The sequence below is a fragment of the Athalia rosae genome, chromosome 1 (assembly GCF_917208135.1).
Source record: "Athalia rosae chromosome 1, iyAthRosa1.1, whole genome shotgun sequence".
Classification (NCBI taxonomy): domain Eukaryota; kingdom Metazoa; phylum Arthropoda; class Insecta; order Hymenoptera; family Athaliidae; genus Athalia; species Athalia rosae.
In genome coordinates, this window is record NC_064026.1 from 8,093,870 (window position 1) to 8,118,667 (window position 24,798).

Here is a 24,798-nt window from a genome sequence, read left to right on the forward strand (position 1 = left end):
TAACGATTTGTTTTTTTTTTTTTTCTTTTGCTTTCTTCTGCATTCTACGAATACCAGTATGTACTCGTAAATGGATATTTCGTTCGTAAGCAAATTGTATGTACCCAGTATAGGTAGAGGTAACTGCGTATAGTTACATTTACAATATAATAAAATACGAGATCTGATCCCGGAACCTATCGCGCGGCGCTCCTTAATTTATTAAGTCCGCAACAGTAAATAGGTACGGTAGATATTTATATATACATATATACAAATGCAGAATGAATTACAATAAAATGAACACGAGACGGTATAATGATATAGCTTCTCAACCGATTTGGTTTTTATATACGGCGTGATAAAATGGCCAATTTCGGAAGTATCGACAAAAAAAAAATGAAATCAAACAAAATCGATCGACAATTCTCTTACGCGTCCGATTCAATTTCAATCGAACCGACATTGTCCGAAATAACGACGAGGCATCGGCGTCGATTCGTAACGCGTTGTTCCTATGAGCAGGAGATACGCAGGATTGCGACAGATATTCGTACGCTGGTAATATTCCGGGCGTCTAGTCGACGTCGCGTTGTGACATTATAAAAGTCTGGTCGGTCGGTCGGTCGACGTGGACAGCGGAGAGCAAACCGCGACCGTCGGTGTTATAACAGATGCTGGAGCATTAGCAACGGCAGCTTTTATATACACGCTTACACGTATACGCAGGCATATATATATATACGTATAAGACTGGACACTCCGGAGGAGACGCCGTCCGCAATTAAGAAATCTCTCAGATTCTTGGTAGTCCGCAATTAACGAATCGACAGCCCTCGCGCTTCATTCCATAACCGTATAAATGCAACGTGCAACGCGGCAACGAGAGGACGACGTCATCGTCCGCCAAAGAAATGAGTGCAGCCGTGCAATTTTAAATGTGAAGAAAACGCGAAATGTACACATCTACATGACTCACACGTAGGTAGGTATATAATATACCTCACCGTCGTATAATGTACGCGATAACTCGGTACGCGTACGATACCCGCACCTTTAATTTATTGGCGGTAGGGAAGGAGGGGAGGAAATTTTCGTGGAGGATATTTTACGTATGTATCGTATAGTACATTATATATACTCCGGGGTCCATCCGTGTGTACGACTTGTATATTATATAGTTGGCGGGATTTCTGCTTTGTAGTCGGCCAGGCGAGACGTGAGGCAACTGACAACGGAGGAAAAGAGGTTCCTGGTACTCAACAGCGGGTTCCGTTCTCTCTTTCTCGTATGCTTCCCTTCGTTTTTTTTTTTTTTTTTTTTTTTTTTTTTATTTAACTTTTTTCATTCGCCTCCTCTCTCTCTCCTTTTTTTCCCCGTAACAACTATATATGCGCGTACGATCGTCAAATATACAAGAAGCGCGCGTTATTTCACCCACCCAATCTCGCGCGTTATAACGACATCGTCGAACGCGCAAGCGGCGTATCCGCGCGCTAGCGCCCGGCGTCGTCATTTCTGATTCGACAATTTACTCGGTTCGTAAAACGGCTCGCGGTCAACGACTGCACTTTTCGGAATTATGCAATTGACCAAATTTTGCGAATCAACGAACTTCGGTTTCGTTAAATTGTCAAAGGGGTACCGCACCAGACATCGAGTTGCGCCGACGTCTCCGGCATATCTATCGTATTCGAGAACGGTCGAGACGTGTCCACGTTCGCGCCTCACTCGACGTGTTATAGCTTCTCAAATTTTATCCTCCGTCGAAGTAGAATTTCAATTTTTTATCGGCGCTACTAGATGATAATACGCCTGTAGTTTTTGCCCTTTGTACGTTATTTTCAAAAGCGATGGGATCGAATGAGAATCGGACGAGGGTTGTACACGATAATTTGAATACAATATAAGAGGAGGCCGGTTAATAGGAAGGACCGTTGACTCGTCGTCGACTTTCCGCGGTCGCTTGTTGCGGCTGTTCGCAAGCTTTTCGATTGCCGATGCATATATATACCTAAGAGAGGAGATCGCGACCGCGTAGTGTCGGAAAGTGTGAGAGACGTGGCTTTCTGCCGCTGCTGCTGCTCCCCCCTGGTATCGGAGAAAATAATGGAAATAAAGGGATACTCCGACGACATGTTGAGACTCCGTCTCTAAAACTCTATACCGTACAGCGGGTCGATCAGAACGAAGAAGTTCGAAGCTGTTGAAGACAGCCGAAGAGTTGCCGAGGACTGTCCAATGTCCATCCGTCCGTACGTCCATCGCCGTTCGTTCGTTCGTTCTTTCGTTCGTTCGGTTCGGTCTGCATGCGGTAGATCGATGTGGTCACACACGATGCAAACTGCAAACGTTCCCTGAATGCGGGATCGCGCCGCGCGCTGCGTTATATACGTATATATACATCGTGTACGTGTATGTATACACACGCGTAGCGTATATTCTCATGCCGCAGCGATGCGATGGGAAATAAAGTCGAGGGCTGCGAGATATTTTTTTGTACCTTTCCTTCTTTTTTTTTTTTTTTTTTCATTTACTTTTTTTATCTTCTTTCGATTCCTCTCCCTCGTACTCTCGTGTAACATAATCGCGTCGTCGTGTGAATTCTGAAGAAACGAACGATCGCTAATGTCCATATCCGATTTATATATATATATATATATGTGAATTACCTGCATGAATATGCACGCGCATTCCGTCTCTATGAAAAATCTGTAAGAACATGTAATGGCGCGAGATTCATTGAGACGTGATGTAAGTCACGCGATCGACGTTACCGAAGGTTGATAGGGTTGAATAAATTTGACGCTCTAAATTTCTCATATATATAGAAATTCCTGTCGATCGCTTCGTTCGTTGACATTTCGCGACGACTTTTCCCTCCGCTGTAAGTGTCGGCGTATCAGTCGAATCCATAATAAAACGGTCGTTGCGATTTAATAACCGTCGGGACATCCGGCAGAAAATTTTTCTTCGACAGTCGGCGGCATGGGAAGCGATATTATAGCGATCGACGTCGTCCGCGGCAGTGAATTTTGATTCGACGCACAGCGACGTGGCTAACTTGTGTAATACCTGAAGCGAGGGACCGGAAACCCGTCGGCCGACGGGGTACACCTGCAGCGTAGAACCGTCGTCGATGAGAAATCGGCGGAGAATCGGATCGCGCGGGACCAAAAATGGTAGCGATCGATCAAAGTATAACGTATGTCGCGAAATCGAACCAAGTCGATCGACCAATTATTCGGGTATAATGTTACCGACGCGGGGCGAGTAAAAGAGAGACAAATTTTGATTTGTTCGCGAAATTTGTAAGGAGATCGGTATACATCCGGCGATGTAAAGTTCGCCGTATCGCTTGTGATTTGATTTATTTTCAAGCGAAACTCGATCCTCTAGCCTCGGCTACCCACACGCGAGCTATAGTCCGCCGTTAGCGAGGGCTTTATGCATTTCGGCGGGATTTATTTTGAACAACGGCCTGGTGTGAACGATGGATTTGATCCGCGGGTTGATAAACCTTCGACAAGTTTGTTCCACGTCATTATTCGCTCGTGTGCAGCTGCGGCGCAGAAATTCTCATGCCAGAAGAGATTCTTCCTCCTCCGTGCAGATCTCGACGAGCGAATAGCCTGAAACTCCTAAAATTACATTCGCAACTGCAGAAAGCGGTTTTCTCTCCCTCTCGCGGTTTTCTTTTTTTTTTCTCTTTTTCTTTTTCTTTTTCTTTTTCTTTTTCTTTCTCTTTACCTACTCCGGACTACTTTATCGCGTTATTCGATCAAAACTGAAAACACGCAGAGAAGCTACCGCTCCTGCACGCGGATATATGATTCTTATGTACACATAACCTACCCACATATCGTACCTCCTATCTCATCCATATACCTACATACCGCGTATACGTACCGAACGTATACGTAGGCGGGTATGTAACAGGAGTAAATACTTTTCCACGTAAGATTTCTATATTTACCATCTCTCGCGAACGGTTAAGTTAACCCGAATTTAAGTACATCCACCGCAGATTATAATCGGTGAAGACAGCGTGAGTTTTTTTTCTATTTTTTTTTTTGGTTTTTTTTTTCAAAAATTTAAACGGAAAACTCAAAGTGCGAGAAAAAGTCGGAAGACGGAAGTTTACCTCGAAACTAGAGCGCCTGTGGTATATTACGGTCCGCGAGAGAACGGAGAGAAAAAAAAATGGGGGCGGCGCCATCGAAATCCGTAACCCAAAACTTTGGGACCACCCAAAAAACGACCCTGTATACGAGTTTGATAGGGTGGAAATTTTCTGCATCCCTCGGAGGCAGGCAGGGAGAGGGGGGGGGGGGGGGGGGAAGGTACGACATACGCGCGTCCTGAGCGAGAAACCCTAGAAGTCGGAGGGATGCGACAGAGGTAAAAATTCGAGACGTCTTCGAGAGTGGATAAATTTTCTTATGAGGGGAGAGAATTTCGGAGAGTCCGAAAATCGCTATCGAACGGTATAAAAATGAAGAGAAATTTGCCAGATAGGATGGAATATCCTGCGCGGATGGGTAAATATTTAATAGCGTGTATGAATTTGAAATGAACCCGTCAAAACTGTCACAACAGCCGGACAGCTCGAACCGTCTCGAAATACACTCCGCTAAAAATATAAACGCTTCTGTCGCCGGTTCCTCTAATCAGCGGTAAGGATCGCAAGATCGTTAGGATTATACTTCGGTATAGTGTCCCTCTTCGCTGTTTCTAAAAGTCTACCGGGTCATCTTCAACGGACAGCTGCTACTTTCATACGACAATTCTAAATCGTATACAGCGGTCAAGAAATAGTGCCAAAATACCCCGTGGCCGCAAAAAAAAAGGACTCGATACCATTGGGTGTGGAATCGAACCGCTCTTTGACAAATTTTCCTCCCCTCTCGTCTCTTCCCTTTTCCTTTTCTTTCGCTTCGCCCGGTTGGAAGGAGCGAGAGGCCTGTGACTTTTCTCGGATAGGAGCGATCGCGAGCGAAACGAGCCTCCGAGCTCTCAGGTTTTCGGGTTTCCTTACGGTTTTTTTTCCGTCACCCGTTATGATCGTGCGCGGGTTGTATTTCGGCGCGACCTGCAGCACGAGCGTAGGAATGGATGTTATCGGACGTTCTATCTTAACGACGCCAGATCTGTCGTCCTCCCATTCCTCCCCTCGGACTCTTCGTCTTCGTCTTCTTCTTCATTTTCTCTCAGTCACTTCTTCGCAACCAGCTCTATCATCCGTGAGATCTCAAAGAGAAAGAGACAACAAAAAAGAGAAAGAACGAGAGAAAGAGTCAAACGGGAGACGGGATGACGGGCATCGCGAGAGACTGTAATACGGCAAACTTGGACCATTAAATGGTCCGGAGTGTATCCAAAAATCTTTCTAATTTTTCCATTCGCCGGACTCCGTGGATCGGTTCCATTTTTATTTTCTCCCCGCAGTTACGCGTCGCACCTATCGCGGATATCGAATGGTATAGCGTATGTGTATGTAACACGCGTGTGATCGTTGCACCGATCGAGGTACGTAATGCGGTCTTAATGCTTCCCATCTGCGGTGGTAATCGGGGTCGGCAATCAACCGGTGTATAAGAATTTGATCCGAAAGCGCGCGTGTTCGGATCTCCCCTGCACTCTGCAGTTGATCGTTTTGTATCTCTGCGGTGCGTGTAACTCGCATGTGGCGCGTGCGTGGCGGACGACCGCGTCACCGTCGAGAAGAAGGGAAATGGAAAAAAAAAAAAAAAAAATGAAAATAAAATAAAATAAATACGCGTTACATATACATACACGCGTATAAAATTCAACATGCAACGCCGTCGCTGCAGCTGGTGTAAGTTCCCCCTCGTTTATCGGAGGTACGAATACGAGAGCTTGCGCGGCTGACCGTAGTAGGTAAGGGTATCTTTTTACCCCGTGAGGTTTTTCGGTGGTCGGTTCGTTTTTTCTTGTGCTCCGAAAAAATGGTGGAACCTCGAGTATTTTTGAGAAGCATTTTTTTTTTTTTTTTATCGAAAATTTATTTCTTACGTTCGGTATATTGTTCTTCAATTGTGGGACGTGAAATGACGAGAAGAAGAAAACCGAAAGCTGGTTTAGACGTATAAGCGCGTTCGGTGTTTCCAGTCGAGAATTATATGTGTGCGTGGACGACGTATATACCGCGTATAGAGGCTTTCAGTCAAGAGTGTAATATGTCGGCTTAATGTCAACGGCGACTAGCCTATTCACGATTCATAGAGTTGCGCTTGACTTTCGTATTTCATTACACGCACGATCTCAAATGTATACAATCCGTGTGTATACCGCGCGAACACACATCCACGAATCCTTGATAGGTAAATTCATTCCTTTCCGTTCCATTTTATTCTCGCTCGTATCGCGCGCAGCCTATATATACCTATATATATACATTTATACGATTTACATCGACTCGCGATCTCTCCTGAGAACAAATTTATACACACGTACAAATTTTGTCCAAAGTTCAAAGTTCCCGCGTTAACGCCATAATCTCTGGGAATTAAATTTTTCCAAACTCGTCGAACTAACGAAATTCAGCCCCGATATAGACGCCGGAGGGCGAAGGGTTAATTTATCCCCACGTTCGCAGCTCGGCGAAACGCTCGTCTATCTCGCTACACCGGGCCCCTTGCGGCGGGATATTCCGCTTAATTAATGATTACCGGGAAATGTGCAGTCCGCTTGAAGAAGAAGATCCTGCAGGGCCACGGGACTCTATGTACCGCACCGTGTAACCTGCGCCAACCGTAGTAAGATGGCTGTTGGGTTCCCTCCTTTCTCCCTGCTAGGTTTCTTATTATTTTTTTATTCGCTACCCGGATGACCGGATCGAAATCAGACGGCGCGATCGTCGGGACGAGAAGAGAGAGGGGTATGAAAATAATACAAGGACAAAAAGTCCCTTTGATAACGATTGAGGAAGTGAAAAAATTTCGGATTCGACGGGGATGACGGATGAGCCGTTCGATCTGGCGGTGGCGCGTCTCGAAATATGTGAGTAGCCGGTGTACAATATATATATATATAAGGTTGGAAAAAGCGACGTAAATTTTGACGGGCGATTAGAGTTCCGAGCGACGGTAGCGGAGCGGTACACATCGCTTTCCTCAAAACAGAGCCGGTCGTTGTTCTCGAATATATGCTACGGGAGAGACAAACGCGCACCAGCTCCACCCCGATGGTTATACTTATAAAAGAGTTAACGGCAACGTCTAAATGCGTGACGGATGTCTCGCCGTAGGTATACGAGCCGCAGAGTTCGTACACGCGTGGAGGAAACGACGCGGCCCAATTAGCGTCATCGAAAAATTAACCCCACGCTGCACGTACGCCGCCTCGGTAAGAGCACACGCGTCGCTATTGAGAGATCCGACGACGACGACGACGACGACCCTTTTTACATCAATTTTTTCCAACGCGCGTAAAATGAAAAAATAAGCGGAAACTGAAATACGGCCGGAAGGGAATCGATTTTAATCGAATCGCGGGGTAGTAGAAACACAAAAAATTTCCTCCACTTCCGGGGAGAGCTTTCGGCTCGTATACGTATACACAGTTGCGCCTGGAGACGTTGGTTATTCAGAGGCGAGGGGGTGCTCTTCGTAAACGATACTCTTTCGTACAATAGTTGTAAAGAATGAAAAAAAAAAAAAAAAGAAACGTTTGTTACAAACGGCGGCTCGTCATTACGCTGTACGAAGATATTTACCGACAAAGGTATACGTGAAAAGTGAAATATACTCGCTTTAAAGTGCTTCGAAAATATCGTATTACCGCATTGTCGTACCTCATTGTCAACGACGGTCCGTTACCCCGGAAAACTTTGAAGTTCTATTTTTCCATTGATCTCGGCAAATTGTCGCTCGCATTATGTGCGACATAATACGTGTGTGGCGCAACTGTGTCTCGAGAAAAATCCGTCGAGGGTTCGAGACTGTACCGATCGCGACATTATTCCGCATCCCCGTAGGATCGTTCGAACAGGTGACCCGAGTAAATAGATCGTGAAAAACGCTTCCGTCTTTCCGCTCGCAACGTCCGCGCAGAAGTGGAAGGGAAAGAAAAAAAAAAAAAACGAAATTGCAGGGGAATAACGACGGTCCTGCCGGTGCGCAAAAAAGCGAGACCCGCTCTCTCCCCTTCTCCCTCGTCCCACGCGTACCCACCGGAGGTTTTCAGTTGACGGAATTGCAACCTCGAGTGGTTGAAAATGACGCGACCTGCAGCGTAGATTCGGTATAGGCGGGGATACCGGGGCGCTTCCTGTGTCACACGCCGTTGAGCACGGTTCCATCCTCGAACCGGCTTATTTGCTCGCTCGCCCGCTCCCGATACGCTAGCTCGGTACTTCTCCAAGAGGGGGAGGACGACGCGACGCGACAACCTGATTATTGACACAACAGATATTTTTTTCAAGTGCCCATTGTCGCGCGGACTGCGGAGGTTCGAGACGAAAAAAAAAATAGGGGTGTCTGCTAAACGTACGTACCTCGGTGCGCGGCAAATTACGCGCGCGCAAAAAAAGAGAAAAATTTGCGCCGAACTCAAAGGACGCGCAACGAGGGCCCGAGAATCACAATAGCGAGAATGGCGTCGAAGAGGGTGAAGAAAATTAAGGGAAACGTCGGACCGAAGCTTTTTTTTTTAAGGGCATTCGACGGGTTTAAAGTATAGTGTAATATATATTTATGTCATCGATTTACTCACGTTGTGTAGTTTGTAGTAAAGTCCACAGGCGTTGCAAACTGGTTCACCGGCTTGATTTCTTCGCCATAACGTCGTCGTGGCCGTTTTACAGTTGGCACAACTCGTACCCGCTCTTCGTGCAGCACTTTGGAGCGACTGTTTTCGATAAATAAAAACGAAATATATGTATATTACACCTGTAGAGATGACTCGAAAATTTGTGACGCTCATGGTAAAAGAAAAAAAAAAAACGAGACAAAGAAACGTGCGATTCGTCGATGTTGCGGGGTGGTGGGTGTTTCGGTGAAAACCTGAACACGTCGTAGCGTAGGTAGCGCATTAAAAATCAGTCAAACGTGTTTCCAGGATCAAAAAGGCAGGCTTGACAGTTTCGCCTCGGCGAATAGGTAGGGGGATCGGAGGGTATAATCCCTCGGGAAAAGCTTCGCGGTACGAGAAGAACCTTATATATATATATACGAAACTACTCCCCGAGTGTATCGCGCTAGCTTTCCTTTACCTTTGCCATCGAGAAACATCGGCGCGCCTCCCTTGGGATGGGACCTAAAATGGTCCTAGCACCTGTGCCTTCGTCACGAAGTGCCAAACACTTAACTAAAAAGGTCTATTATCCCCGAGGGCTAACTATACCTCCGATACGTATATATACACAACGCACGTTGTGTCGGTGTCGCTGCAACGGAGATGAGATCTCTGCGTGTGTACCTACACCGGTGTATACATACATATGTATACAGGCATTCATGTGCCCCGTCTACTTCACCCGCTCCTTACGGACCACTTAACCCCTAAGATGACACGGTATTTATTCGCCGTGCCCTGAAACAGCTCGGCAACACAAAACTTTGCCATCTATTGTAAAATGGACTTTACATGTATATACGACGGCGCACGCATACGAACGCGGAGCGGCTATACGCTATGGCTTTTTCATTGTGGAACGAGCTTTGTGCGGAACCGTTTCATTGTAAACCACTCGGAATAACAATAATGGTATTAAGTTATTGAAATTTCTTTTGTAACAGAAATTTTCACCGTCATATTCCTCCGCAGGTCTCTGCAGTCGTTTTATCGTTTCATTTGACTTCGTGTAAGCATACTTCGACAGCGGAGATGAAAATTAAAGTTTTCTTTCCTCTCCCGCCGAACGATCGTCCGGCCATTCGAGGATTTCAAAAAACGAACCCCCCCGCTAAGGACACTCCGCGTTTTATTCCTTCCCCGCGAATAAGGCGAGAGAGAGAGAGAGAGAGAGCGAAAAAAACGCGGTCGAACGAACGTACGGCCTTATAGGTAGAGACGGTGTCGTCATTAGACCCCGAGTGATTGTGTGAAAGTTGCCCCGTGTCACGGGGTGGCGTTGCTACCCGTGTTTCCAAGCGTCGGTGTGCGGCAATCATGTCTTATCACGAGGATCTTATCGCGCGCGCGTCTGCGCCACAAGTCGATGCCGTATGGGGCTGTATAAACGTTCGCGTTCACGTTTCGCCTCCGCGTGTGCCCGGTTATTCTTCGGGTTTCCACCGTCGCCTTTGCTTCGACGGTGGTACATCCGCGGGTACGTATACCCTCGCACCTGTGTATAGGTGGAAACAACGGAACCAACAAAACAACCAACCAACCCCCCTCCCCTCCCCTCCCCCAACACTACGCCGCGAATCGATACAGCGAAGCACCTCATCAATATAACATCCTATCTGCTCTAGATCTACGACGCCCTCCTAAAGAACCTCGACGAATTATTTTCCTCCGATAAGGTGAAGGTACTCCGCTTCTTTCGGTTTTTTTTTTCTCTTCTATCGCCTCTTGATTTTCACAGCTATTTTAATTGCGTGACCACCTCGAGAAGTTTGAGACGACTGGAAATACACACCATTTCGTAGCGCGAATTATTTTCTCGAGCTGCACAAATTTACTTTTTTTTTCTTTTCTTTTCCTGAGGTAAAACTTTGAATTAAAATTGGCATTTCGGTACCCGGTTCATACCCCGTACGCATCTCGTTGGCACGTTCCTCTCGTTCTTCCCTTTGGAAGAAGTTAAAAAAGAAAAAAAAAAAGAGAATAAGAAAAAAAAACCTTTCCATCCATATATTATATTCTCAAGCGAGTGGCCAAGGAGGGCATTGTGTACGCATAGCTGGGCGATTAAGTCCGTCGAATTAGTTTGGGTCGGTTATATAAAACCAACACACGGACGTATCGTGTATTACACGGACGAAAATTTATATCTATACGCTTACACGTGATATAAATGGACAAACTGTTCGAGAAGATAAATTTCTGTCCGTGTAACAACAAAATCTATATAGATCGGACGGGCGTATCGCGCGTATATTTTCTATATCGCATATCGTCGAACGACAGAGAACGCGATCAACGACCTTTTGACACGTAATTGACACTAGGTGCCTAATTATTCGCGTTATAAATATCCGTTATATCAACGTTACGCGTTCACTATACACACCCAAGCGTTACGCGCGCGACTAGGAGCGTACGTACAAGTGTTGCGCGTCCGTACCGCGTACCTACCTACCTACCTACCCACCTTACCGTTTAACATGTAAATTGAACGGCGGGTGGCTATTTATAGGACAGAGATACGCGGTAATCATGGGCGTCGTAATTACCCCCAGTTTTAGCCAATACTTTTGCCGCATCTTTGCAGCAACAGCAAAAGCAACAACGACAGCAGCAGCAGCAGCAGCAGCAGCACCACCGGTAAACCGGTTGCTCGTATACGTATATACCTTATAATTCTAGCTCGCTTACACTCTCACCGTATAACTCTACGACGCGCGACGCTATGTATGCGTACGTATACGTCACATATACACACATATATATATCTATACCTTTCTTGGACACTGACGGATATGACATATCTCAACTCTCCATACCAACGATCCTTACTCATATTCTTCACCCACCCCGTTCGAAAAAACCGACGCCTGTAACCAAAGGCGACGCCAACCGCACCGCCGTCTCCATTGCTTTTTTTTTTTGTTTTTTTTTTTCCTTCAATTCTTCGGACACGTTCCCCGCGCTCTCACTTTTCGTTGTTGATCCATTAAAAAGAAAAAAAAAAAAAAAAAAGAAAGGTAAGAAAGGGAAGTTTCATCCTCTTTTCGAATTTCTTTTTTACTTAGGTATATAGTAGACATTCTGCAGGTTCGTTTCGTGTACGCGCCGGAAAAATCGAATGGACCGTAAAAGTACTCGAGATATATGGTATAAAAATTATTGAAGTGCAGAAATGCGGAGGCGGTCGGTTCGGATCTTACTGTTAACCGCGTTATTAATTAGTTCGATATTTTGATTAATGATTTGAAATTCATCGAGCGTCGGTGCGAGTCGACGGTAACCGCGTATGGGTGACCACCTACATGGCTTTCGCTACCGAACTGGAGCGGGGCTGATTAAAGAAGAAAAAAAAAAAAGAAAAAGAAAAAAAAAAGACAAGAAAAATGAAGTAATATATGAATATATATAAAAGAGATTGAATACCCTGAAACAAAATATGGGATAAAATAGAGCGAAGTTAAAATATACGATGCGATAGCCTCGTGAGCGAAGATCGGTTCATAATATATAATCGATGTACATTTGAGATTCGACTCGATGGTTCTCGTATTCGGAATCGGAAAGTCATTAATTAGAGGTAATTAACGTTGAAAAATTATCAATGAACGAATGGGAAGCTAGCGGCGAGTTCTGTTAAAAAAGATCACAGACGCAGACGTATATGAATTCAAAAGTATGTTTATAAATAGAAACTAGTTTTTAATAGTGTTTAATCACCGAGGTACGTAGATAAACCCATTCCTTCCACCACGATTCTTTTTCCATACGCACGAGGTGCCTCCGCGGAGATTCTCACGATTTTTCGAATTTTCTCACCGCCATACGCACGAAATATACGAACGCAGTGATACAGTGATTTTTCTAGTATCGAAGTTGTTTATTAATTAGGTATTTCAACGGATCTCCGTGTGCACGACAGCTGGAAGCCGGATAGTTATGCGGTTTCGAATAACGATAATAATTACGACGATTGTATTAATTAAGCGGAATGACTGGGCTGCCGGACAAAAGGAATTAAAGGAAGGAGGAAATCGATCCGATTGGGGAACCGACTCCAACTGAGAAAGAGTCGTATCGCAGATATCGATATAACCGCGCATTATTACTCAGGTATAAGGATGTGTCGTTTGTATAAATTCTCTATTCGCGATATGGTTTAACGCAGATATTAAATCGGATACAGATCGTTAAATCGCACTTTGTATCGATCTCTTATCTGTCTCGAGCGATCTGGAATCATGAAGTTTATACGTACGATCGGATATAGCGACGCGTGTGTGATACCTTCGCATATATACGAAGTGATCTCGTAACGCTCCGTACCGAGGATATCTCTAATGCGTTCGGAGTACAAAAGCTCGGACCGGCCGAACGCCGAATGTCGACCTCTGCGAGTTGAAAAAACGGAAGGGAAAAAAAAAAATAAATAAATAAATAAAGCGGAGGGAATTTCTCTTCGTATCGTAATTCCGCGACGTGGTGGTAGGGGGGAACACTCGCGAATCCGGATAATATTCCTCCTCTTCGAACGGCACGCTGAGTAGGGATGCAAGTTCAAAGTGTGGTGGGAGTGAAAAGCTGGGGGGTGCATCGCGACTGTACAGTGGGCAACATTGTCCTTATATCGAGATACAAATTGCTCGGAGGACTGGAGAATAAGAAGAGAAGTAGGGGGAATAGGTGGAGGAGGAGGAGGAGGGGGAGGAGGAGGAGGAAGAGGAAAAGAATGAGGAGTGTAACAAGAAGAAAAAGAGTGAAAAGTACATCATGGGATGCTGCCGGAGTAGCGGAATGATCGGGAAAGAGTAGGAGAGAGGATCTCGGTGTCCCTTGGCACAAAGCGAACGGTACACCTAGCTCACCGTGAGAAAGATAGAGAAAGGATGAGAAGGAGACGATTATTATAATTCGAAAGCGGACCGCTTAAATGCTTCTGTTGTGTTTCTCCCCCCTTCTTCTTCTTCCTCTTCTTCTTCTTCTTCTACTTCTTCATGTCCCGCTTATCTCCGTATACCGTGCAGGTAGCTTTACACGGACACGTCGAAAGAGCACCGGCCAGCCAACTCTCCACAACGATATTTTCGATCCACGTTGCGACGGTGTGCAACGGCAACTTCTCCGAACTTATCCAAGTGACCGGAGCTATCGGTGGAGGGGAGGGAGGTACATATAAACATACCATTAACTTGTGTACCGTATAATATAAAGGCTAACGTGAACTAGACTCCGAGGTAGGTGAAGCCCGCCACTTCGCGCAGCAGCAGCGTACGGCGGTAGTGACGCGGTGCAGGGCAAGGGAAGGCAAAAGGAGGTGCTTTACTACACCGGCATCTCATGGTTGTGCATCTGCAGGATATCACATGAGAAAATTTCAACTCTGTATATGTGTGACTGTGACAAGCAGTTGTACCACATTCCTAACACTAGCTCTGGTTGGCTGCACGGTGCACGCGGTAACGCGGTCGTGTATGCGTGCCGATGTCGTACCTGCACCACACGACCCGTCGTTCGTGTTGGTGCGCTTTTTTTTGGTTTCTTTTTTCTTTTTTTTTTTATTCATAACTGAATTATGTTGCCAGCTACGGACTGTATTGGATTATATACCGTATAGAGCGGAGTAGATAACGCGGCGAGAGTCGACCCGGCGTGAATTCAACGTGTGTGTGTGTGTATGTATGTAGGTATACGTACGTAGATCGCACATTGTAACGAATCGAATCGTAGGTAGGTACGTGAAAAAACCGGTGACGAATCGTCGAATGATCTTCCCGCACTTCGTCACCAACCGGATAATCCGTTGGTGATACATACCGCGAATTGCGCAACGCGGATACGTTGCATCGATTCGGATGACTTTTAATCGAACGAATTTTGGAACACGGTGTCTCCGTACCTTTTCTTTTCTTTCCTTTTTTCTTTTTTTTTTTTTTTTTTTTGTTTCTCTGTTCCATATCCTCCGCGAGGTAGGTTTCGAGATAACGTCGAACGGCGGGAGATCCTAGCAGCCATTACCACCCGGAGGATCATGCTATCGAAATGATTTCGCTGCCGCCGCCGCTGCTGCTGCGGGAGTGAAGCACCAATCTATATGATAAACAGTCTAGTTATCTATAGACTTTATACTACGACCGTAACACGCATCTCGGAGTATCTAACACGGGTACGCGGAGGTTCCCGTGCATACATATGTACCGAGTGCCCACATACATGTATATCAAGATTGAGCCAGGTCAGGTTCTGTTACATCACTTTATCTCGTGTGCGCGAACCCTGTATAACCGCTAAGTTCGCGAGCGTAAAATGTTCACCTAATGGTTTCTTAATTAAAATATTTCACTCGATGCGCGCGTTATAAAGACGCCTTGCTGAATAGTATTTTTTTCTCTTCTGGCCAATCGTCATTCGGGGGCGATTTTAATCGAAGTCCGGCGGAATAAAATCCGATCGATTTTCGATAAATATATAACGTTACATTACAGCGTCGTTCGTACGTAATGCGGAGTTTTGTCGGATAAGATAGTCGATCGAATTGGAATTCTGTAAAGAGAGACCAATTTAGGATCTCCGCGACACAATACGTTCAGTTTTATTAGCTCGAAATCGTGACTCGGATCTTGATGTCCGAGTCGCGAGGTTCCTTCGAGGCTCCTGCAGCAGCGCGCGCTTCTTCTCTTTTCGCCGTTCGTTGCTGCTGCTGCTGCGGCTGCTGCCGCCGCTACCGGTGCAAAAATCATGCGAGAGTTCCTCCTCGAAGGTAGACGACAACGCACCCCGTCGCCGAACCGACTCTCCCCCCCCGATGTACCGAAGTGCAGCAGAATATCCAGCGGGAGCGAAAGAAGGGACGTGGTGGGTGTGCACCGCGGCTACATTTATATATTCACATGTACGAGGTTTCGTTTACGTGTACCGAGAAGGACGAGGTCTTCTTCTTCTTCTTCTTCTTCTTCTTCTTCTCCGTCTTATTTCTCAGCTGCGAAGTTTCCAGCGGGAGCAACCGATGCTATATAAACCACCGATACCTCGCATGATCGCGAACGCTCCTTTCCCGTCCCTTTTTCTCCCTCGTCCGCCTGCTCGGTATCTCCTTCTCCTCCACGGTCTTCTTCTTGCCACTTGTATTTTTCTGTTTGGTGAATTTATTTAAATTGCAAGCAATGTTCCCTCGTGTTCAGCAGCTTCTTCGTGGTATACGAAAAACAAAAGTGAACGAAAAAAAATAAAACAAAAAAAAATAAAAATAAAATAAATAAATAAACCTCCGCGTCGCGTCGGTGGTACAGTTTATAGGAGGACCTCGGCAAACTTCCTTCCCTCCGCTCTTCCGCCAAACCTGCGGTAAGCCCAGATTTCTTTTTTCACTGCCTTCTTTCTCCTCCTCCTCCTCTTCTTCTCCTCTCCTTATTTCGCCCGCTCCAGCGGCACGGCATCGTCGCGTGGGACAAGAGGTGGATGTATAGCGGAGGTGCGCGGACCGCAAACTCTCGATACATGAGAGACGGAAAGAAAGAAAAGGAGAAAAAAAAAAGAAGAAGAAAAAAAAAAAAATGAGCGAGAGATCCGAGTTCTCGCAAAAGGAGAAGATCGGCGGTGGTGTCCGCTGGACCAGGTATTTCATTTTATTTTTCGCATTTTTTATGCTCGCTTACTCACTTTTATTTGCCTTTTTATCGTCACCTTTTTTATTTTTCATTTCGAGGCACAGTTTTGTTAAGAGTACTCTCTATGTATATGCACTGCAGCGCACACGAACTCTTCGTGAGAACGTGACGCGGTCAGGATCAGGACGAGGATCCGAAACTGCACGACGGTAATACACTTTCTCGTCTGACGAGCGTGTCGTGTGATAAAAAAACGTCATGATTTCATGAAAAACCGAGACGCAATGAAAAGCTGATGGTACGGAGGGAAAATAATGGAATTGAATAAAGTGTTATTAAGTATGTCATTCGCCGTTTCATTTGTACGGTCGTTGAACCAAATTTTCATTTATAATGTACGCTTTTCATTTCTCTGGTGTGGAGGGATACGTATAGAGACGGATCGTGCAATAAGCGAATTTGAAATGTCTGCGAAGTGAATTAAATTAATTAAAAATAACGAGTTCTTTTCTATTTGTGTATACACGTACATTTCTATTTATAAATATTTCCAACTCGGCTGGATTTGTACGTAGGTATACGCGGTGCAGTTTTCACTACAGCGTGAAAAAGTATATAAATTATACATACACGGTATCCATCTCGTTCCTATGGACATGAAATTCTTTCTCTCTGTACGCACAACGTAATACATTTCGCGCATTGAAGCACGATAATCACTTTCTTCTTCGTTATGCACTCTGCAAATGTATATCCCTGCTTAAGCGCGCGACTTTTTTTTCACCGCTACCCCCGCCGTCGACCGTTATTTTCCTCTATCTCTGTCTCACTTTTTTAATTCGTCTCATTTCCTTAGCGCGTTTCACACACCGTCTCGTATTCAACAACGAGCTATGAACGGTGGGTGCGAGAGTTTGTCCAACTTTTATCTTTCTATTCGGCTCGCGTTTATCATAAATATGGTCGAACCGTTGCATGAATATTCGTAAGGTAACACGCGACGCCATGACGGGGGAGGAAATCATCCCGTGCAGATCTAATGACTCGATATTATTGTTCGAAGTACGGTTAGTTAACACGGGCAAGCGAGCGTGTCGTTGAAAAATTTCACCGGTTTCCTTTTTTCTATTTATTTATATCCACGGTCTAACGTCGATGCCGTCCGTTCGTAGTATACGCGAGCGAATAATTTTCATCCGCGTATACGTATACACGTCGGCGCTTGTATACCTCGCGTTATAATGACATATATATATACAACACGCCCCCGATGAAGAAACCTGCTACACATACGAAAGCAGATCAAAAGTCTTCCTTCGCGGCACAAGGAAGTCCCTCTTATTTGCACCGTTCGATTTTATGGTCCATGAAACGATTCGAGTCCGAGATAGCTAACTGTCGAGGGAGGGACCTGAACCTGGTTCGAAGTATTTATAACCAGATACACGTACGATACGTATATATACACGAACGTACGAATGTCCTCGCACACACGGATGCCGAAGATTGTGTTCGAATAGCGTATCCGCGCTCAGGGTTTGAGAGTGCATCATCGCGTACACGGCGGCGTAAAGATCATCTCTAGTCCGTCGTATTCGCGGATGCCGGAGCTTATTATGACGTAGAGATCGCGAGCGTGTTTTGCGCGCGAGTCCCCGCGTGTACCTACGTGGGTATAAAGTAGAGAATATCGTGTAGCGTGTATAGTTTCGCTTGGAACCAGCGCGGTTTGAAAGGGTCTCTTTTATCGAGGTGGATGTATGTATGTATAACAGTTCGCCACGGTGCCGCCGTTTGTTGCGGACCGTGCGGAAATATATGGGTCGTATTTCTTAACCGCGTTCAAAGTTGACCGGCGGGACGCGCCACCGATCGTCAGGTTATCCGTGTTATTGTATACAGGTATTACCCGCCGCACACATTTTCACTCGTGTACGGATGTGTTTTACCTGCAAGGTTTACCGTTAAAAACCGATAGGTAACACGGAATATATCGGGTATAACCGTGCGCGGATTTGTGCACGGGATGCGGTAAAGCGATACGGACGAACAAAAAAAAAGAAGAGAAAAAAACCAAAAAAAAAAACAAAAAGAAGGAAAAACGACGCGTTTTGTGAAATTCGAACACCGTTAGAATCGAGGATTACTTTTTACCGGGAGTCTACGTAGACGTAGTGTACGATTGCGATGAAGATATAGAAACATCCCCGAGGCTGCGGATGAAATTTCGGTGGAACGTATAGCCACCGAAGTGGTCGGTACTGGACTCGCTGGATCGGCTAGGATCGCGCTCGGAAGTTTCGGTCTTCGAAACTAGATTTATTACTTCGGTATTTAACTGCTACGGGCCACTGTGTAGCCGACGTATTTTACATATCATATTTAGACAGTCTTTTGATCAAACGCCGGCTCTTTCTTCACTCCGCGGCTGTTTGGGATATTTTGAAAAATTTCCAAGTATCTATCCGTTGCGTCGTGGTAAAATAATAACCCGCGGACGGTCGGGAAGAACGGCGGAAGAGGAGAATATTGGTGAGCCAAAAGTTTTGCATGCTATACGTACGACTTGAGGCATGCCGAAGCTACGTGGTGGAATATATGTATGGCAGGTATGCGAACATAGCGGCAATAACTATCGAACGGAGACCGGTGCCCGTAGTCTCCGGTTCTATGTGCACAACGCAGAAGGCGTTCGATCTATAATTCAACTCGTTGCGACTAAACTAAACTGGTAGAATATAAATCTAGCAGCGAGATCTTTCAATAGTAGCTGCTGCTGCTGCTGCTGTTGCTGCTGCTCAGATTTTTCCCATATTCGATCTAGCGAGAAACTTCGAACAGTACCAGTACTGGGTTGGTAAGCTAGAGCGTGCGATAATACGTTGGAAGAGGGGATGTAGATCGCGGCGGTGGACTGCAAAGTGTTGAACGGTGGAAGGAACACGCTCGAAACGGTGGAAGAAGTTCCGCGGTACCGCGGCGCACATAGGTACATCCGTACGAGCGTGTGCTATGGACATTGGAACACCTTGGCGCGGACTAGACGGAACCGCCGTACGTACGTACGTACGTACGTATACAAGAGGCAAAGTAGCGGGCGAGCAAGGCGAAGCCGGCAACTCTGACTCAACTGTACCACGTTCGAACCGGTGGGTATATAAGGCTCGTATTTGAATAAAAGCCGTTTTCGTACGGAATGGGATTAGAATATTGAGATTAGCCGCCACTACTCCACTCCACTCTGCTCCGCTTCACTCCACTCCGCGGTCTCTGACGACGCAACGCGACGCAACGGTTCGTTCGTGTGCCCGGGTGTAGGGCGATTATAAAGTGAAATGACCATGGATCACTGTCCGTCGACAAAAAAGAGAATAGAAAATAAGAGACGAGAGGACAGGCTACCGTTTCACTTAGAAAAATCGACGTGACATTTCATGTCCGCACCCCGATTCACCTCTGTTCGAACACTGAAAGTTTTCTCCTGCGAAGATCTGGAAATCGAATGAAAAAAAACTTACTTTTCATTAACCGGCAACTCGATCGAGTCTCGTTCTCTACGTCACCAAAGCTCTTCTCGGAGGCGAGATGGAATCGCCGGTCCTACGGTCCTTCTGGACGGCGACTCGCGATCAACGAGGCTAGATCGATCGGTATGGCGGCACAGAAATGTCCGTCCATTCGATGTGAACGGCGATTTGCATGCCTTCAGCTTCGCCATGGAGCGGGAATATGGATATACCGGGTACAGACATTTACACACGGTATCAGCGGTAACAGCTTTCTGTCAAGAGATGCGATTTGCTGCGTTAAACCGTAAAAATTGATAGCTTATAAACATGCTAATGATCTTGGAATGACGGCCGTTTATTGAAAAGCTTTAAATTACCACCTTAGACGTATAGAATACGATGCCTAAGCGAGATGCGTTAGACACGAAGCGGGTATACAGGTAAGTTTGCAATGTATAATTACAATTTGCGAAGAGGCAAGCAGCAGCAGCAACAAACTCCGGCATCATGGTGCCGAGATTATATAATCACCCCTAGTTGCAAATCCCGCAAACGCACACGTCTCTTCCATATATACCGATTCCTGCCTCAATATTATAAGCCAACGACGACTGTCAGCTGGGATACTCGGACCGCACTCTCATTACCATAGTTACCTCATAGGGTTTGCTGGAGCTAGTCACCACTTCGAATGATAGGCATAACGTCATACGAACATAACACGACGGAACATAACGCCGCTATTGGCATGCCGCGCAAAATAGTCTCGTCAATGCTGGGCTCCGCCACCGTACCCCGTCCATTCGGCGATCGGCTATAATAACTGTAATAACATAATCGTCCGGATCACCATAATCATTATCATCATCGTCATCATCATCAGCGGCCGCAGCGGTAGCGACGCGGGAATTGAAATAACGACAATCCCAAGTGTGTGGTTATTATTCATTTTTCACAGTGCGACTACAAACTTGAATCCGTATACACGAAACTCCTACAATATTATACTTTCACCTTGGCCGGTCCGTAGCAGGCCGCAACTCGGAACAGACCTATTTAAGATGACCAAGTTTTACTTTTCGGTCCGATCGCCGCTGCTCGCTAGAAAATACTCGCCACTTACTCGATCGAAAATCATCGAACCGCGAGCGACAATTCCTCGACATTTTCTGTTGGCAATTTGTATCCGCGACAGAGGGCTGACAATGAGCAGCGATCTCCGTGTATCCGTATATATTTATTTGTAGGTTTAGGAACGCGGTCGGATAAGAAGTGGTCAGGAGCATTATTTATCTTTACCCGTGTACACACGTTCATACACGAGGATCGGACGTACGAGTTCCGAGTCTGTGTGCTCCAGTGAACTTTTCGTCACGGCCACACCCAGCCTCCGCAAGGCTGGACCGCTCTTACGCACCCACACGCACCCACACTCGCGTTCGGATTGTGATCGAGCGATACAAAAGAGCGAAATAAAGATCAGAGAAAATAGAAAGATGGAGAGAGAGGGAGAGAGCAACGTTCTACAATCTACTCAACGGGTGTTCGGAATAGAGATATCGCGCCGAACTAACATCGCGAAGCATAGCGGCGTGGCGCGGATTCGATCCCAGAGCGAAGATAAATCCGAGATAAATGAAATGATGCGTCGTCGACCGATTCGAGAGGAAGATGATACGGAAGCCCGCGTTTAACCCAACCAAATATCTTTGCCCCCGCAGATGCGCGGGGTGGTCCGAAAAACGCAATCGTCGCCGGATGGAGATTTTTTTTCTACTCTCCAAACCAATCGACCGTCCCCCAAAACCGAATCCTCAAATTTCCCAAATCTACGCTTCGCCATTTCCATCGAAATTCCAAAATTAATCGATCTTCTCGAAACCCACCCTGTATACTTTCCAGGGTCTGATCCGAGCAGCACTACTATGCGGAGTGTCGAACACTTGCCACACGGTTATTTGCTCCCCTGTAACCCGTGCCTCGCGCGAATATACGCGACCGCAACAAACACGTGAACACGAACACGAACACGATCGCGATCAAACGGCGGAGGGAGAGGGAGAGGGGGAGGGGGGGGGGCAGGGGGGGGGGTTCTCATAGCGTCTGAATAATTTTACGGTATCCAACCGGGTGCATACTGGTGGTAACCCATGTGGGAGTTGATCTTGTGCAACTAGCTATAGAAACCGGCGTCTCTATCGTCGTATGCGTTTTACACGGAATCTCTGATAATCTGGCTAGTGTTGTAAAATATACCAAACGTACGTATCAGCGCGCACATATACAGACGTATAGCTCTACGGCCGATCGGTCGTTTTCACTCGAAAACTGTGTGTCCACGTACCGATACCTCAGCTATGTATAACGCGTAAAGAGATACACGTACGTTTCCACTCGAAGATATGCGAACGTGTGTGTGTGCGCGTAAGTTTTATACGTTGTATCGGTGTTAGGAATATACGTATACGTAGAACGCGACCAATCGACGATACACGTACGATATAGTTATGTTACCTGCGCACTCGGGACTCGCTGGATATCCTGTTCAGCTTATTAGGGCAAGGTGGCGGGCAGCCTTGCCACTCGGGTGGTATCAATGATAGCGTTATATAGACCGATATAGGCATGTATTTGGTGCATATCTTTAGCTCGCTACGTAGCGCGACGAAAACCTTTTCTTTTTTCTTTTTTTTTTTTTCTTTTTTTCTTTTAATCGCGGTTATTATTATCGCGTCTCGATATCTACGCCGATGTCATTATCATTATCGTCGTATTATACCAGACCTCTCGGCGATAATGGAACAGAAAACGAGTCCTCCGTATACCGCACTGCACACCGTACACGCGGTCGATCATTTTTTTATCGTTATACCAAATGAGAATTTTTCGGTATTTTCCGTAATAATTTCGACGTAACAATTACGACAACCGTACACAATCTGTTTCGAACGGGTGTGCACAACGCGCGCACATACCTATACGTATATCCACGCACGCGTCCGACGGGTGGTATTAATATAATGTAATATGTGTATAATAGTTGGAACGCGAAACATGCGCCGAAGTATCCGTTACGGGTTCTAACGCGGCTCGCTGTGTAGCGTGGCGTATTATTAATTATTTATAGCGCCATTATGTTGTCTCTATTGTTGTTCCAGTACGACTCTAGGATAATATAACGTACGTACAACTACGTTCGGTTCGCGGAGGAATAGGAGAAGAAGAAGGAGGAGAGCTGGGAATCGGCCGTATTTAACCATCCGTCTATCCGTTCCCCTCGTTCCATCTCTCTCTTCCTCTTTACAAGAAGCCTCTCTCATTTCTCTCCTATATGTAGATACATCACGGACGTGTGTAACGTCCACATGCACGCACATCTGTTATATTATAGGTGTGGGTGGTACGCCGCTGCATAGTATTTCCCATTAACGTTCTTCGCTACTATTATATAATTACATACCTATTAAGCGGCCGAGACGCGATAAATAAAAACAATATTATTATTCATGTATAAACGATATAAACGAAGATATGAACGTAATTCGATTTAGCCGCACGCTTATATTATAATACCGATAATGCATAATATAAAGACAACACCCGAGGGATTTCTCTTCTCATTAAAATGTCACGTATTTTTTGTCCCCCCCCGTCGGTCGGTCGCTCGTACGTCGGGACAAAAACCGACAAAAAAAAAATAACCAAGCGATTCAAAATCGAAGCGCTTCTCTCGACGAGGCGTAACGAAGAGAGAGGATGGCGTGCGTTACACCGCGGTGCGGTTGTTAAACCGCGACGAATATTTGTTCGATTTGATTTAACGGTGCAATTCCGTTTTACCGGTAATCGCCCGTGCACTACCCGCGAGTTCGTCGGTGTTACGGGGGTGTGTACTCGTGTCCGCGTATACGCGCACGACTACAGGTACACCGTAAGTAAAAACTGCAAATAGCGCAGAAACTGAAGCGTCGTTCGAAACCGCTCGCACCCGCAGAGGGTCGAGGGTACGCAATACGTGTCCGTACATATGTATCGAGCTTATCTACACACACACGACCCGCCGCCGCCGCCGCACAAAGACGCTACGGGGGCTATGGCGATGTGCTTCGTAGCTGGCTCGCTCTCCGCCCGCGAACGTTGCCGCGGGCGGAGACCTCCTCCTGCACTCCGGTCCTCGAGGCTAAGCTCTCCACGGTGATAAATAAATCCACGGCAGCCATTACTTGTCACTCACACCCTACGGCGAAAGCACCACCCTGCCGGTGTCGAAGGGACGCCCTAAGAGTCAGAGGGACGCGACCGCGTCCACGACTCGTACGGTGAGGACGCAACGTTTACCGTCCCACGCGCACCCCCCACCGATTTTCACTACTCCCCAAAGTACCGTCGTATCGACTGGTACGATTCGAACGCGTAGTCCGATTAAAATGTTATCAGAAAAAAAAAAGGTGGAATTTTATTCCACCGCAAATTTGAACTACACGCTCGCGCGCGAGTGGACTTGAATTTTCAAAGAATTATCGACGAAATGGATAAATCGGGGTAGAATTGTTCGAATTGTTTTTTATTGTCAAGCGATTCGATTTCCACGCGTCGTGCACCTGGTGCCGTGGAACGGCGAAATTTCAATTCGATCGTCGGATCAGCGTCGACGAAAAACCCTCGGAATACCGACGAATTTAATTGCGCAGACGGTAGCTCGATAAAAATTTTTTTATTCAATTCTTACGGGGATTTCAGCCCTTCTGAATCCGAGGGGGTGCCCACGTTCAAGGGTCTATCCGGACATGCGCGGCGTCGAAGTCGCCCAGAGATTGGCCAGGGTGCCGAGTTTGCGCTCTGGTTTGACGGTATTGACTTTGTCCCGCGCCGCACACAAACTCAATTCT

At 46.2% G+C, this 24,798-nt stretch overlaps 1 protein-coding gene across 4 annotated transcripts in view; it reads right to left on the reverse strand.

Moving 5' to 3' along the window:
• The window catches only part of LOC105685964 (GATA-binding factor 3), a 56,831-nt gene that overhangs the window by 5,063 nt on the left and 26,970 nt on the right, over positions 1 to 24,798 (reverse strand). For all 4 annotated transcript variants that reach the window (XM_048649130.1, XM_048649129.1, XM_048649131.1 and 1 more), the window contains one exon: positions 8,716 to 8,850. In XM_048649130.1, the coding sequence (XP_048505087.1) occupies positions 8,716 to 8,850 (135 nt within the window). The remainder of the gene's footprint in view (positions 1 to 8,715; positions 8,851 to 24,798) is intronic.